This window comes from Lemur catta, chromosome 16 (genome assembly GCF_020740605.2).
Source record: "Lemur catta isolate mLemCat1 chromosome 16, mLemCat1.pri, whole genome shotgun sequence".
NCBI classification, from domain to species: domain Eukaryota; kingdom Metazoa; phylum Chordata; class Mammalia; order Primates; family Lemuridae; genus Lemur; species Lemur catta.
The window spans coordinates 14,154,237-14,167,962 of record NC_059143.1 but is presented as its reverse complement, the minus strand read 5'-3'; the positions used below and the strand labels follow the sequence as shown (position 1 = coordinate 14,167,962).

The 13,726-nt window shown below is 37.9% G+C and overlaps 1 protein-coding gene and 1 long non-coding RNA gene across 3 annotated transcripts in view; one reads left to right on the top strand and one right to left on the bottom strand.

Annotated features, from left to right (window-relative positions):
- THOC1 (THO complex 1) overlaps positions 1-12,042 on the bottom strand; it is a 60,637-nt gene extending 48,595 nt beyond the window's left edge. The window contains exons 1-7 of one of the 2 annotated variants that reach the window (XM_045527981.1): positions 11,951-12,042; positions 9,775-9,848; positions 9,621-9,681; positions 8,358-8,424; positions 4,514-4,632; positions 4,045-4,093; positions 2,932-3,027 (exon numbers count right to left, since the gene is read on the bottom strand). In XM_045527981.1, coding sequence (XP_045383937.1) covers positions 2,932-3,027; positions 4,045-4,093; positions 4,514-4,632; positions 8,358-8,424; positions 9,621-9,681; positions 9,775-9,848; positions 11,951-12,004 — 520 coding nt within the window. In that variant the 5' untranslated portion in view covers positions 12,005-12,042. The remainder of the gene's footprint in view (positions 1-2,931; positions 3,028-4,044; positions 4,094-4,513; positions 4,633-8,357; positions 8,425-9,620; positions 9,682-9,774; positions 9,849-11,950) is intronic. The other variant, XM_045527982.1, reaches the window with a different exon arrangement.
- Positions 11,920-13,028, top strand: LOC123621905. The gene is made up of 2 exons (XR_006729326.1): positions 11,920-12,372; positions 12,845-13,028. It is a non-coding gene; the product is annotated as an uncharacterized LOC123621905 (long non-coding RNA).
- The last annotated feature ends 698 nt before the right edge of the window (positions 13,029-13,726 follow it).

The following is a 13,726-nucleotide window of genomic DNA, read 5'->3' as shown; positions in this document are numbered from 1 at the left end:
CCAAATCATTTCTTTCTATTTTTAGTAGAGATGGGGTCTTGCTCTTGCTCAGGCTGGTCTCAAACTCCTGACCTTGAGCAATCCTCCCGCCTCGGCCTCCCAGAGTGCTAGGATTATAGGCAAGAGCCACCGCGCCCGGCCAGCATTATTCTTAATGGTCAAAACATAGAAACAAACCAAATGTCCATCAACTGATGGACAAACAAAATGTGGTATATTTCTATAGTGGAGTATTATTTGGCCATAAAAAGGAATGAAATACTGATATAGGTTACAATATAAATGAACCTTGAAAACATTCACGCTAAGTGAAGGAAGTCAGTCACAAAGACCACATATTGTATTACTTCATTTATGTTAAATGCCCAGAATAGGAAAATCTGTGGAGACTTAAAAGTAGATTAATGGTTGTTTAGGACTTGGGTAAGGATTGAGGTAAATGGGGAATGACAGCTAATGGGTGTGGGGTTTCTTTTAGAGGAAAAAATGTTCTAAAATTACACTGTGGTGATGATTGCACAACCTTGTGAATTAAAAAACAATAAATTGTACACTTCAAATTGGTGAGTTGTATGATATGCAAATTTACATTTCAATAAAGTTGTTAAAAAATTAATTACAAAAAGGTAAGCTTTCCAGTAATGGAAAGCTAAATTATTCAGATTAATCCTCTCACTAAGGACAACTAAAAACTTGGATACATTACATTAATTCTATTAATATTTATAGAGCATACACCAAGTTCATGGCACTGTTGTAGGCAATGAAATAGGAAAATGATTTTCTTAAAAACAGCAAAGAGCTGACAAGATGGTGAGAAATACCTGGTAAAAATCCAGAAGGCAAGAAAGATAAACAATATGTGATCAGCACACAAAGCTACTCTTGCCTAGAGGACATCTGCCAAACAGAAGGAATCAGTTCCAAAACTGAGCCACTCCTTTAGTAGCTTCCTGGAGTTAAGATGATAAAAGTAAATCTCTGGGCCTAAGGAAAGTGAGGAATATAATAAATTGACAAATCCCACCACCAACCATCTTCAAAGCTGGGACTGTTGGGCTACACTGTCAGGTAGAATGAACCAAACTGTAGCCTAGCACCAAGTCTTCTGGATGATCGAGGGAATCACAGGCCTTAAACTCGGCTGGATTAAGGTAATCCTGGACTGGTAGTAGACCCCTTTGAAAGGTGCGTTGCAGAAGCAATGAAAACCCTATCTGGAGAAAGGTATCTATTGTAGGCCTCAAAATTATCCTCTCAAATATCTCCTCAAACATAACATCCAATGATAACTAGACACACAAAGAGATAAGACACCAAGAGTAAGAAAACAGTCAAAATAGACAGTAGAAACAGACCTAACAAAGGCTTAAGGTACTCGAATTATCAGTTAGAGATAACAAAATAACAATGCTCACAAAGTTTAAAAACCTAAAAAACAAGCTTGCAAATATCGGTTGGAAATAAGAAACTAAAAAATGACATAACAGACTTAAAAAAGACTTTCTACAAGTTAAAAGTACAATATAATACAATGAAAAATATAATAAATGAAATTAACTCACTTAGATTATTCACTGCTGAAGAGAGAAGTAGTAAACTAGAAAACAATTCTTAAGAAATTATTTAGAATATGATGGAGGGAGACAGATGAGAAACACACAAAGAGTAAGAGACAGAGGATATAGCGAGAAGGTATAATGGATATTTAATTGAAGTTCCAGAAAAAGAGGCATATACAATATTAGAAGAGATAATGGCTAAGGTTTTTACAAACTGAATGAAAGACACTAATCCATACATTCAAAATGCCCTCAATCCTAAGCAGTATAAATAAAAAGAAATTCATGCTTAGATACATCATAGTAAAACTGAAGAAAACCAAAGGAAAAGATATCTTAAGAGCAGAGAAAAAAAATCTAGATTATCTTTAAAATGTGAGGCTGAAACTGGACTTGTCTATAAAATAATAGATAATAGAAGACAGAAGACAAAGTAAAGATTATTTCTCATGAAATGAAATCCTTTATCTAGTGCCAATCTAGAATTTTCTATCTACTGAAACCATTCTCTAAGAATAAAGAAGAAATAAAGATTTTCAGGCAAAACATACCTGCACTAAAAAAAGTCTAATGGGGAAAATGATCACAGATGGGAAGTCAGAAATACAGTAAGTGATAAATCTACATTAACCCTGAACACACAAAATAGGTAGGAAAGGAAAAAAACAATAATGACAAAAGAAAGCATATTAAAACCACTGGTAATACACACTATAGGTCTTATTACATGTAGGCACTACTGTAAACTCTTCATGTATTTTAATTCATTTCATCCTCACAACAACATATAAAGTAGGTGGTGTATTAGCCCGACATTCAGGAAGGAAAAATTCAAGCAAAGAGACATTAAAATCTGGCTTATCTGAACAGACTAGGGAGGGGGAAGGCTCTGAAGAACTGGCAATGTTCCATTTCTGGAGCTGGACAGAGGTTATACAAGTGTTTGCTCCATAATTATACTACACATTCGCTTTATGCACTTTTCTACATGAGTGTTATTTTATAATAAAAATTTGTAAAAAATAAGAAACATGGTTAACCAGTAATGACTGAGGGAGAATGAAACAAAAATAGGCATACATTACAAAATGAAATATAGACATGATCTACATATTTCAGTGTGATTCACCTGCATATTATTATTAACAAGCTTTGAACTTAAAGAATCAATGGCTTTGTTTCAGGATTACATGTATTATGCAATAGGACTGGTATAACTATTTACAGCAAAAGAAAATAAAGTGACCATTTTCTATATCTTTCAATTTTTTAGAACTATTTTTCTCATTATCATTATGACAGACTTTAAGCCATTAAAATCTGGAAAAGATTTTCCCATAGAGAATTTATTTAATGTATAAAAGCTTACCTGATTTCTCAGATAGAGGGAAAAGCCTAGCCAAAAAGAGTTGAATTCGTCCACAGAAGACTGTATTCTGGGATTTAGATAATCTTCTTAAGAGATCTAACAATATATGGAAATAAATGTTACACAGAGAAGATCATTCTATGTTCATTACAACCATACTTAAGTTTTTTAATCAGTTTGTCAAGAGTATTTTCTTAAAGAGCAGTCTTCAAAAAGGGGGTAAAAACCACTGCCACAAAAAAGTACTATAAATTAAGAAGAAAACAAGTTAAGCATGAACAAGATAAACTTTACTAAATTTTTCTTATTTTCATTATACCTGGAAGAAAAATAGTTTAAAGTGAATGATCAGTTTTAATAAACCAGACTATTACTTAAAAATGAAGATACTCAGCCAGGTGCAGTGGCTCATGCCTGTACTCCTAGCACTTTGGGAGGCTGAGGCAGGAGGATCGCTAGGGCCAGGAGTTCAAGCCCAGCCTGGGCAACATAGTGAGATTCTGTCTCTACAAAAAATTTAAAAATCAGCTGGCCCTGGTGTCTTGCAGTTGTAGTCCCAGCTACTCAAGAAGCTAAGGTAGGAGGATCATTTGAGCCTAGGAGTTTGAGGCTGCAGTGAGCTATGATGATGCCATTGCACTCTACCCTGGGCAACAAAGTGAGACCATGTCTCCAAAAAAAAGAAGATATTAATCTATCTTTAAAATGTTATCATTGGTATTTCATTCAACCACCTGTTTTTCTGGCCACATATACTTTTTTTTTGAGACAACAGTGTCACTCTGTTGCTCTAGCTAGAGTGCAGTAGTGCAGTGGCATCATCATAGCTCACTGCAACCTCAAACTCCTGGGCTCAAGTAACCCTCCTGCTTCAGCCTCCCAGGTAGCTGGGACTATAGGTGCACAGTACCACACCCAGCTAATTTTTTCTACTTTTGGTAGAGGCAGAGTCTTGCCTTGAGCAAGAGCTCAGGCTGGTCTCAAACTCCTGACCTGAAGTGATCCTCCCATCTCAGCCTCCCAGAGTGCTACGATTACAGGTGTGAGGCATTGTACCCAGCCTCTGGCCATATATACATTTAAAAAAAAATCATTTACCATTGAATTACTTACCATTGCACATACGTAGTAAATAATTTTTCCCAGCAGAGTAGAATGTACTCTGAAATTAAGACAGAAATTATTACTATTCTTCAAAAGTTGTTCCCACACTCTTCAGTTATAAGTCACAGAAATAAAATGTTAAAAAAAAAAATTAACATGTACTAAGAATCTACCATGCCACTTTTACTTTTTCAAGCAAGTAACATTTTCAATGAACTAAAATATTTTCATAAATAAGAAAACATAATACTAAGTAGCCATTTTAAACATGTGACAGTATTAATTTTCAAGTTAATATTTACTACTCAAATTTTTCTCTACACATAGTTCCCAAGAGAGCACAACATATAGTTCTTTCATAGAGATAAACTTTTTGGCAATCAATATTAGAAAAATAAGCAAAAAAAAAAAAATCTAGCCTCAAAACTTGTATCTATAGAAAGGTAACATTAGCAGGAAAAGAAACTGAGGCACTTACTGATTTCCAAGTAGCAACATTTTTTTCCACAAAAGTGAATATTGTGTCACATTGATCCAAAGGAAGACAATCCAAAACATCTCCCAACAATACAAAAGGTGTAGATGCAGTACAAATACCTTCAAGTGGAGCACAAGCCAATTTAAAAGTTTAAAAAACTGTAGAGTAAAATTGTCTTTGAAAAATAATTCTGAGGAATATCTTAAAAAGTACACTGTGTCACTCAAAACAAGGCTTTAAAAGGACAAGAAATAGAAGCAACCTAAAGTCCCAAAACAGGACATACTTAAGTAATTTTTGATATGTGCACTAAGTAATGATGATGATATAATAATTCTTGACAACATCTAGAGCAGCAGTCCCCAACCTTTTTGGTACCAGAAACTGGTCTCAGGGAAGACAATTTTTCCATGGACAGGGGTCGGGTAGGGTGGGATGGGGGTGGGAGGATGGTGAGCAATGGGGAGTGGCTGTAAATACAGATGAAGCTTTGCTCGCTTGCCCTCTGCTCACCTCCTGGTTCCTAACGGGCCACAGACCAGTACTAGTCCATGGCCTGGGGGCTGGGGACTGCAGATCTAGAGCATTTACTACATGTCAGGCACACTAAGTGCTTTATATTATACACATTTAATCCTTATAACACATACTTAATCCTTATAATTCTATGAGGTAGATCACATTTAATCCTTATAACCCTATGAGGTAGATCAAATCATTATCTTCATTTTACAGAATGAGAAAACTGAGACACAGAGAGGTTAAATAACTTGCCCAAGATCATAGAGCCAGTAAGTGGTAGAGCTGGGATACGAACCCAGGCAGTCTGGCTCCACAGTCTGTTTTCTTCACCACTAAGCTAGTCAAAAGAATATAATGCAGCCAATTAAAAATGATGGTTATGATGACTATAATAACTTGGAAAAATGCTTATGATATAATGTTAAGTGAAAAAGGCAGGATTCAAAACTGTATGTATATTATGGTTACAACAATAAAAATTTTAAAAAAGACTTGAAACTAAAATCATTATACCAAAATGAATGGTAGTTTTTAAAAGTAGAGGAATTATGACTAGTATTTTCCTTATTTCCGTTCCAAATGTTTTGTAATGTTGCTAAATTGTCTTTGTGATTTGAAAAGAATATCTTCAAAAAAGATAAAAAGATTTAACACTGATTTCAACTATGATTTAACATTTAAAATAACAGTACTGTTTCAAGGCGAAGAATGGTAAGTAGAAATTTACTGTTTATCTCTAAAGTCAACGTTATTAGAGAACAACAACGAAGATTTTTCTTGAGAAATGGTCATTTAGATTAGCGAGAAATACTTTTATATCCCTACTTATGCTTCCTCCTATTTTAAGGTAATGGGTACTAACACTTAACAGGGTTCAAGTAGCCACTTAGGGATGGTATGTGGTGGAAAAACATCTAGGGGCACCGTAAGCCCAAAACACTCCACTAACAGAGTATTCCCAAAAAAAGGAAGTAATATATCCAGGTCTATTCTGCATCGGTAAGATCATATCTGAAATGTGAGGGATACTGCTTAAGAATCAGTGCATGGAATGAAGCAGCAGACTCCAACTCAATACAAGGGAAACCTTCTGATAATCAGAACTAACGGGACTCAAACAGTGAGCTCCACTGATGCATGTGATCCAACAGAGGCCAGAAGACCACACATCAGGGATGTCGGCAGGCTAAGCCACAGGTAAGATAGGACTAGATGACCTTGAAAGTCCCTAACAACATTTAGATTTTGTGATATTACACAGCCTATACATCCAAGAGATCTGAGGGGCATACTCCCTGCCCTTAGTTGCAGTATAGTCTGGCATAAGTGAATTCACATTTAGTAATTATAGAACTTAAAAAAATCACCTAGATTTTACTGCCAAAGATTCTGAGTCAGCAGAACTAAGTGAGGGCCTGGGAATCTCATTTAAAAATAGAAATTCACTAGTGGTTCTGATGAGCTGGCAGGTGTGGGAACCTGGGTTATAACATGAATCCCCAGAACTTTCAAAACCAGTGTCCCAGCTTCTGCACTTATCTCTCTGCTCACCTTAATCTTGGCCACAGATACTCCTCCTCAGTTCCCCAACACCATGTTATGTTCACCCTTCCATGGTTTCATTTACAATGTTTTCTTTCTGCCTAAATAGTCTTCCTCTTCTTTATTGTATCTTTCAAAGCATAGAGTAAATTTCAGCTTATCTAAAAAACTCTCTGGTACCTTTGAGTAGGCCACCTTATCTATGCTTCTGAAGCACACTGCACATTAATCTACTCATGCATTTGGCATATCCTAATTACCTTTGTAATGTAGACTTTTTAAGTGTAGGCATTTTTGCATGTTTTAACCAGTAAAGTGTCTGACACCGAATAGAAGCTCAATAAATTATTTGCCAAGTTGAATTTAACAAAACATATTTATGGACAAATTGAAAACATGTCACATAAATAAACAATACTAATCTCTTACAAGAAGAAATGTATCCCCTAAAACTAAAATAAAAATGCATTTAAGCCTTTATAGTTTAAGTTCATAAGTACTCCTTTCTCAATTATGTTCTGCATATATACTGTACGACTTCGTGTGTTAAAAACATTCTTACGAGAGTAATATATCAAGTTAATCAATGAACTAAGCACACATTGCAAACTGACAGGAACTGGGCAAGGAACACTGTATTGTGCAACTCATTTAAGTATGCCTAATGAATGAATGAATGATTAGGCAGCTCATATAGAAGTTTAACATGTAAAGTCAGAATTTATGAACTTAAGTTCACAAAATAGCTTGCTGTTATACTGGGAGACCACTTTTACCTTGTGTATTCCAATTTCTGTAGAAGTAAATATTAACATAGTACATTATACGAACAGTGCTTTACAGATTAAAATGTAATTTTCAAATATATTATCTGAATTAATCAAATGAGTATTTTAATCAAATTGGTTAAAGAATGCTGATGAACTATATTTTCATTTCTTCTTTCTGCAAATATTTAAGGAGCTCCTAATACGTGTTAGACACTCTGTACTTACTACGTGCCCTGTTTAAAGTCTCTTAAAACTATCCCATACTGCCACTGCCCTGTTTTAACAGGCCCCTGACTAGTTTTTCTGCCAGCAGTCTCTCCCTTTGCAATTATTCTTCCATAGCTGCTCTTTAGCATGGTATACGAAGCCCTTTACAAATGACTCTCTCTGCTTCTTTCCTAACCATTCTCATTCTCATTATTCTCTCCTCCTCCTGCTCCACAGTTTTCTAGCCATACTGAACTTGGCCTTTGTATAGCTATTTCCTTCTCAGTTTCTGTCTGACAAACTCTTCATCTCTCACATCCTGGCTCTCATGTACAGTCCCCTTTTTAAAACCTTTCCTGATCCCTTCAGAGTCAAGTTTAGAGAGTCACTTTTACTCTATTCTCTCCAACCACACTTCATTCCCATTTTAACCATAGTATTACACCACAGCAAGACATGCATACATCTGTTTCCTCCATTAGCTCCTTATGGGTGGGAAATGTGATTATTCACCATTGAATCTCCTAGTCCTAGTTCAGTGCCAGGCACATAGTAGGTGCTCAATATTTACTGAATGAACAAAACAAATGGAGAACAGAGAAAGTGCCAAAATGTGCACTGAATAGCAGAGATGAGAAACAAGTGTGAACTAATTTGATTGGAACAACTTGGCAAAGGTGGGAGTCAGGCAGAACTTGAAGGATAAACATCATCAGACAGGTGGAGCGATATGGGGAAAAGTTTTAAATAAAGCATGTCATGTCCAAGATTACTTTAAAAAAACAGAACAAAACCATACTTACCTTCAGTTACTCCCCCAATAGCAAGAGAAATAATAGCTAAAACGTTTTCACATGATGAATGATTTATCTACCAACAGAGGAGAAACAATTTAAGGGCAAGAGTTCAGACTAATTTGATAACAATAAAAACATGTCCTCTGACATTAAACTAATTATCACAAATATGGAAGAAAAATATTTCTTATAGGAGATAAAATTATTTTCTAAGATGAAAATACAAAAAGTAAACAGTAATATATAGAATCAATAATTGTAGGGGTGAAATAATAATCAGGTGACTCACTCAAAATCTAATGGTCTCAGGAAAATGGTTACATTAGCATCATTCAAGCTATAAGCTAATCAAGCACAAAAGTGCTGAGGCCATAACTCAATCAGTGGCACAGGGAAAGACAGGGCAAGGTGCATGTACTGGTGCATCAATATGTCTGAAGAAGGATTTTAATATAAGGGAGGTAGTGATTAATGTCTACAAAATCATAATAGCCAGCATTTATTGAATTTTCATTCAGTGTTGTCTTACACAACAACATCGAGAATGGTATTTCCCTTTTTACAGATGAAACCGAAGCTCAGAAAAGAAAAGCAATTTGCCCAATGCCTCACAAAGGCAAAGTGACTAAGTCTAAAGAAAGGGAACGAATCATTTTGATCTAGAATTGTCTGAGAGCAAGCCATACTGCATTACGACCATTACAAGAGAATGTAGGTTTTTGGGACCCAACCTCTGCTTGACAAAGAATGAATAATTGAAACTTTTCCTTTCATTCAGGTACCCCACTCTGGGTACATAAATTCAGATTTTTCATGGTTAGATTTCTCCATTGACATTGGAGAGGGCTTAGTTATTTACATATGCTTACTGAGGAGGATGCCATAGGAAAACGAGAGCATGGAATCCTAGCTCCTAAGCTCAACATCCTTGGACTAGCTCTTTCGTGCCACTTATAAGGTCTTTACTGTTTATACAGCAAATTGAGAGAGCCCAGCTTCAACCTTTAGTTCTTGCTAAGACCTCACGTTAACTTTTCTTATCTCACTTAGAGAGGGCTCTCTTCATTTATTAAACCAAATCCTGAAATTGCACCCATGCTATCAAAACTCCTATACTATCACAACTCAGTTTTCACAAGACAGCAAGCTTACTGTAGGAAAAAAAAAAATTTAAATATCCATTCTAAGAATAAAAGCATTTTTTAAAAAACATGGTTTATTAATTTGTGAACAAAATTTTAACAATGACTAAAGAAAAAACATACTTACAATTTCTTCTTCTAGTACACCTCTGAAAGCTTGATCAAGGGTACATTTTTTTTCATTTTCACTATTAAAAAGAAAAGACATCCTCATTTTTTAAACAGCTCAGGATAAGTATAAAGATTCAGGCAACTATTTATCATAGATCTTAATGACTTACCTGCCGGGTAACTGGCTGAAAGTATTCAATAATGGCTTGATATTTTTGTTGTTCAAGGCCTCTCTGGTAGACTTCTAGAAAAATGAAAATGGCAAATAATTGGAAAGATTTTTCTTATTATTTACTAAAAAACATATCATTCATTGACATCTAACTAAGAAATATTTATACCTGGGAAAAATTATCTATCAGTCATTTGCTTGGTAATTCTTATTCCAAATGCCACTTGATGATACAGATCCTCATCACTTTAAATCCAGCAAGAGCTGGATAGATAGACTTTTTCACTCTCGGTTTTTCCTCCTACTATCTCTTTAAATATCACATTCATGGGAGTATTCTGTTTTTTTTTTTTTTAAACCCTCCAAATGGCTCCTTATTTATACATTTTGGTTTTGAAGTTTCATAGCTCCTTCAAGGTCCTGATGCTATTCCACTCTATCTCTCCAACCTATTTCTCACTACTCCCTAACACACACCCTGCACTAAAGTTCAAAATTTTCAACATTTTCTATCAAACTCATTCTAGTGTATTCACACATTCATCTTGTTCTTCCCACCTGCTCATCCAAATTCTATCCATTCTCCCAGACCCATCTTAGGTCCTACCTTCTATAGGTATCTTGATCAGTGCAGTCCCTAACACATGGTAAACACTGCATAAGGATCTGCTAATTGTCTTAAAGTGGTTATAATTTAGAGACAAAAATATTGCAAAGTCATTCATTCTGTGAAAATTCACACATGCTTGGAAAGTCATCTTATTACCTCACAGGAGTTAAATCTATACTGGAAATGTCCATTCCTGGCTCTGTCATTAATGGGCTGAGTACTTTGGGGCCTACTCCTTTATCTCTGTGTCATTTCCCTCACCAGTTAAATAAGACGGTGGTTGTAGATCCTTACTACCAGCAGCAGCAGCAGTAGTGGCATTACCTGGAAACTTGTTAGAAATGCAGACTCTCAGGCCCCATTCTAGACTTACTGAACTACAATCTGCATTTAACAAGATTTCTGGGTAATCAATCCCACCACACACTGAAGATTGAGAAGCACTAGAATAGATAAACTCCAATTAAATGATCCCTTTCAGGGCTAATATGATCTTGAATAGTTCTAACAGTTACTCTTAGCAGAATTTCAAAGCACCAGGGATTGCAGCAAAATTCACACGAAGGAAACGATTCTGATGCCATCAACAAGATATAATCCGTTAAACAACAAATCATACTGTATGAAAGAAAATACTTGCAAACAAGAAAACTACTGACAACAAAGAATCAATTTTCTTTCACAGAATTTTCATTCTGGCATCACTATAACTACCTAAACACAGTTAAATATCTGAGTGGTTGAATAATGCCTTGAAATGTTGGTGCAAATGCTAGAGACGAATACAAACTACTTAGAACGGTGTTCTTCATATATATGTTACCATAAAGGGCAACAAAAATAATAAGTTTGAAGTCAGAAAAACCAGTGAAGTAAGTCACAACTTTTTGGGGGTGTCAGGTTCTATGTACCAAAAATAATAAAACTTAGCTTATTTCACAATGTTAGTGTTATAGTTAAATGAACTAACGCGAAGCCACTCTGTGTTTCCAAAACGCTCAAACTACTCTACTGGGCAAGAATAAAATGGCATCTGGTAACCCTTTCCAAGGTGATGTTTGCCTTTTATCGCTTAGAAAGAACCTCCTCATCGATCTCTTAGGGGTGAGATACTGAGGGTTGAAGGGTGATGAACAGGCAGCCGGAACAACCGCCTGGCAGCTCTGAAGCCCGGACCGGAGCCAGGACTTTGGGCTGAGACCACTCCCACTCTCCCCCTTCAGTAGCTCCCCTTCCAGTTTCCCATACACCTGCTCCGCTAAGCGAGCCGAGGGGCCGGACAGGACCGGAGGCAGTCTGTAGGCGACTCTCCACGCCGGGCCCTAAGGCCCCCAGAACGTGGGGCCCGAGGCGGGTGGGCGGAGGCGGACAGCAGAGGACGCACGAAAGAGGCAGGTTGTGCGTCTTTCCCTAACTCTCCGCCCTCCACGGGGCCGGGCGTAGACGCTGTGGCGGACAAATCTCTGTCTCGCTTTTACCCCAGGGCAAAATTCGAATAATTTCAGGGAGAGGAAGGCAAAGGATAGCGCCGGGTCAGGCCCGCGCCCTCCCTCCTACAGCTCACCGTAAACCGCGTCCGCGCTTCGGGCAAACTGAAGAGCGGCGGCGTCGGAGACATTTTCTCGGCTGCGCGTGCCCGCCACTGAACTGCGGCGCCGGCCGATGACGTCAAGCGGGAGCAACGAGATTGCCGGCTCCGCGCGGGGCTAGAGCGGCCTGTGAGCGCGGTGGCCGGCGAGCCCGCTGCTGGGAGCTTCTGTGGTAGCTGAGTATGGGTGGGCGTTGGAACCCTGAGTCAGCCAAACAATGCCTAGCCCGGGTTCTTGGGTAACTCTTGGGGTGAGAGGACTTGTGCTTCGCCCCGTACGCTCCGCGCTCTTGGGCGGGGAAAAGGCCGAACGCGCACCTACGTCCCGGTAGTTTTCCTGGTTTGGGGAAAGCGGGTAAATGGTGGCTGGTTGCAGCTCGGATGGGCCACTCAAGAAGGTAACCGCCGCCCGGGAATCCCAGGCAGGTGGGATATCTGGGGAAGCGCCAGTTGGAGAAGTGTTGGCAGTGGCCGTGGGCCGCCGAACTGCGCTCTTCGCCGAAGCTTAAGACGCGGGGTGGTGGCGGGCTCCGGATTTGAGTGTAAGCCCTGTGGTTCATGGGCCCTGTAGCTCATAGGCACTGTTCCCTCTGTAATAGAAATAATACCTATTTCACAGAGCTATTGAAAAGCTCACATGAAATGATGACCGGAAGTGTGGATTGTAAAGCAATATAAGTGGTATCATTAACATCTGTACCCTTAGAATCAATTAAATTTGTTGGCACATAGAGGTCCCATTGACAGAGTTGTATGAGGAATGCAGTACTCGGCGCTCACTGGAAAGCGGGTGGCGCCGAGTCCAGGGTAGAGCCATACCTTGTAAAGCCATGTCTCCATAGCAGTTTCTTCCCTTCCCTCCTTTCCCAGGAGAGGCTTGGCCAACGAGAAGCCGAGTGGCACAGTGACAACAACTCAGCTGGAGTTACGCTGCAGAGAAAGAAGCACTGATCCAAACGCGGGGAACTTCTATCAGCTCTTATTCCCTTACACGTGTACCTTGTTCTCTTTGACAGCCAATAAAAATACAGGAAGCTAAGGAAAACTGCAGGATCTTGCCTTAAGTGGGAATTGTGAATAATGATGACTACCTGGAGCATTTGCAATCTTTTTTTAGAATCAACAGAATCATTCAGATTTGATTGTACAAGTAAATTTCCAGATTGGCAAAATAAAAGTGATTTAATTCAGAAATATACTTTGTTAATCTAATGGTAACTGGTGTAATAGGATTATCACATTACAAATGATTATTAACCATCTAGAGCACAACTAAGACCTTAGAAGTAAATATAATTACCTTTTTAAAAAATCCAAGCAGAAGAGCTGGGGAGTTTATTGACTCATCCATTAAAAGACAGTGACTTAGAACTATATTTGTTTATTCAGCAAACATTTTTTGGGCATTTTGTACACAGTGGACAGCATTGGCTGAGTAAAATACATGAAAATGATTAAATGAACAAAATAATATAGCTTAATTGCCGTTTTGAGGAGCTCAGTATGGTTGACATAAAAGGAACATAACTACAGTATAAAATTTCTATTATGATTACTTTAGAATAGATAACAGCTGTAGTAAGAGATCAAAGGGCAGAGAGGGATCGCTACAATCTTCTGATGCAGAAGTTAGAATATGAGCTGACCTTGAAGGATTTCCATAGGCATAGGTAGGAATAGGAAAGGGTAAATAAAAAAGGCATTCCAAATGTCAGGAACACAGGTGTGGAAGGGAGAAAGCACAGTGAATGA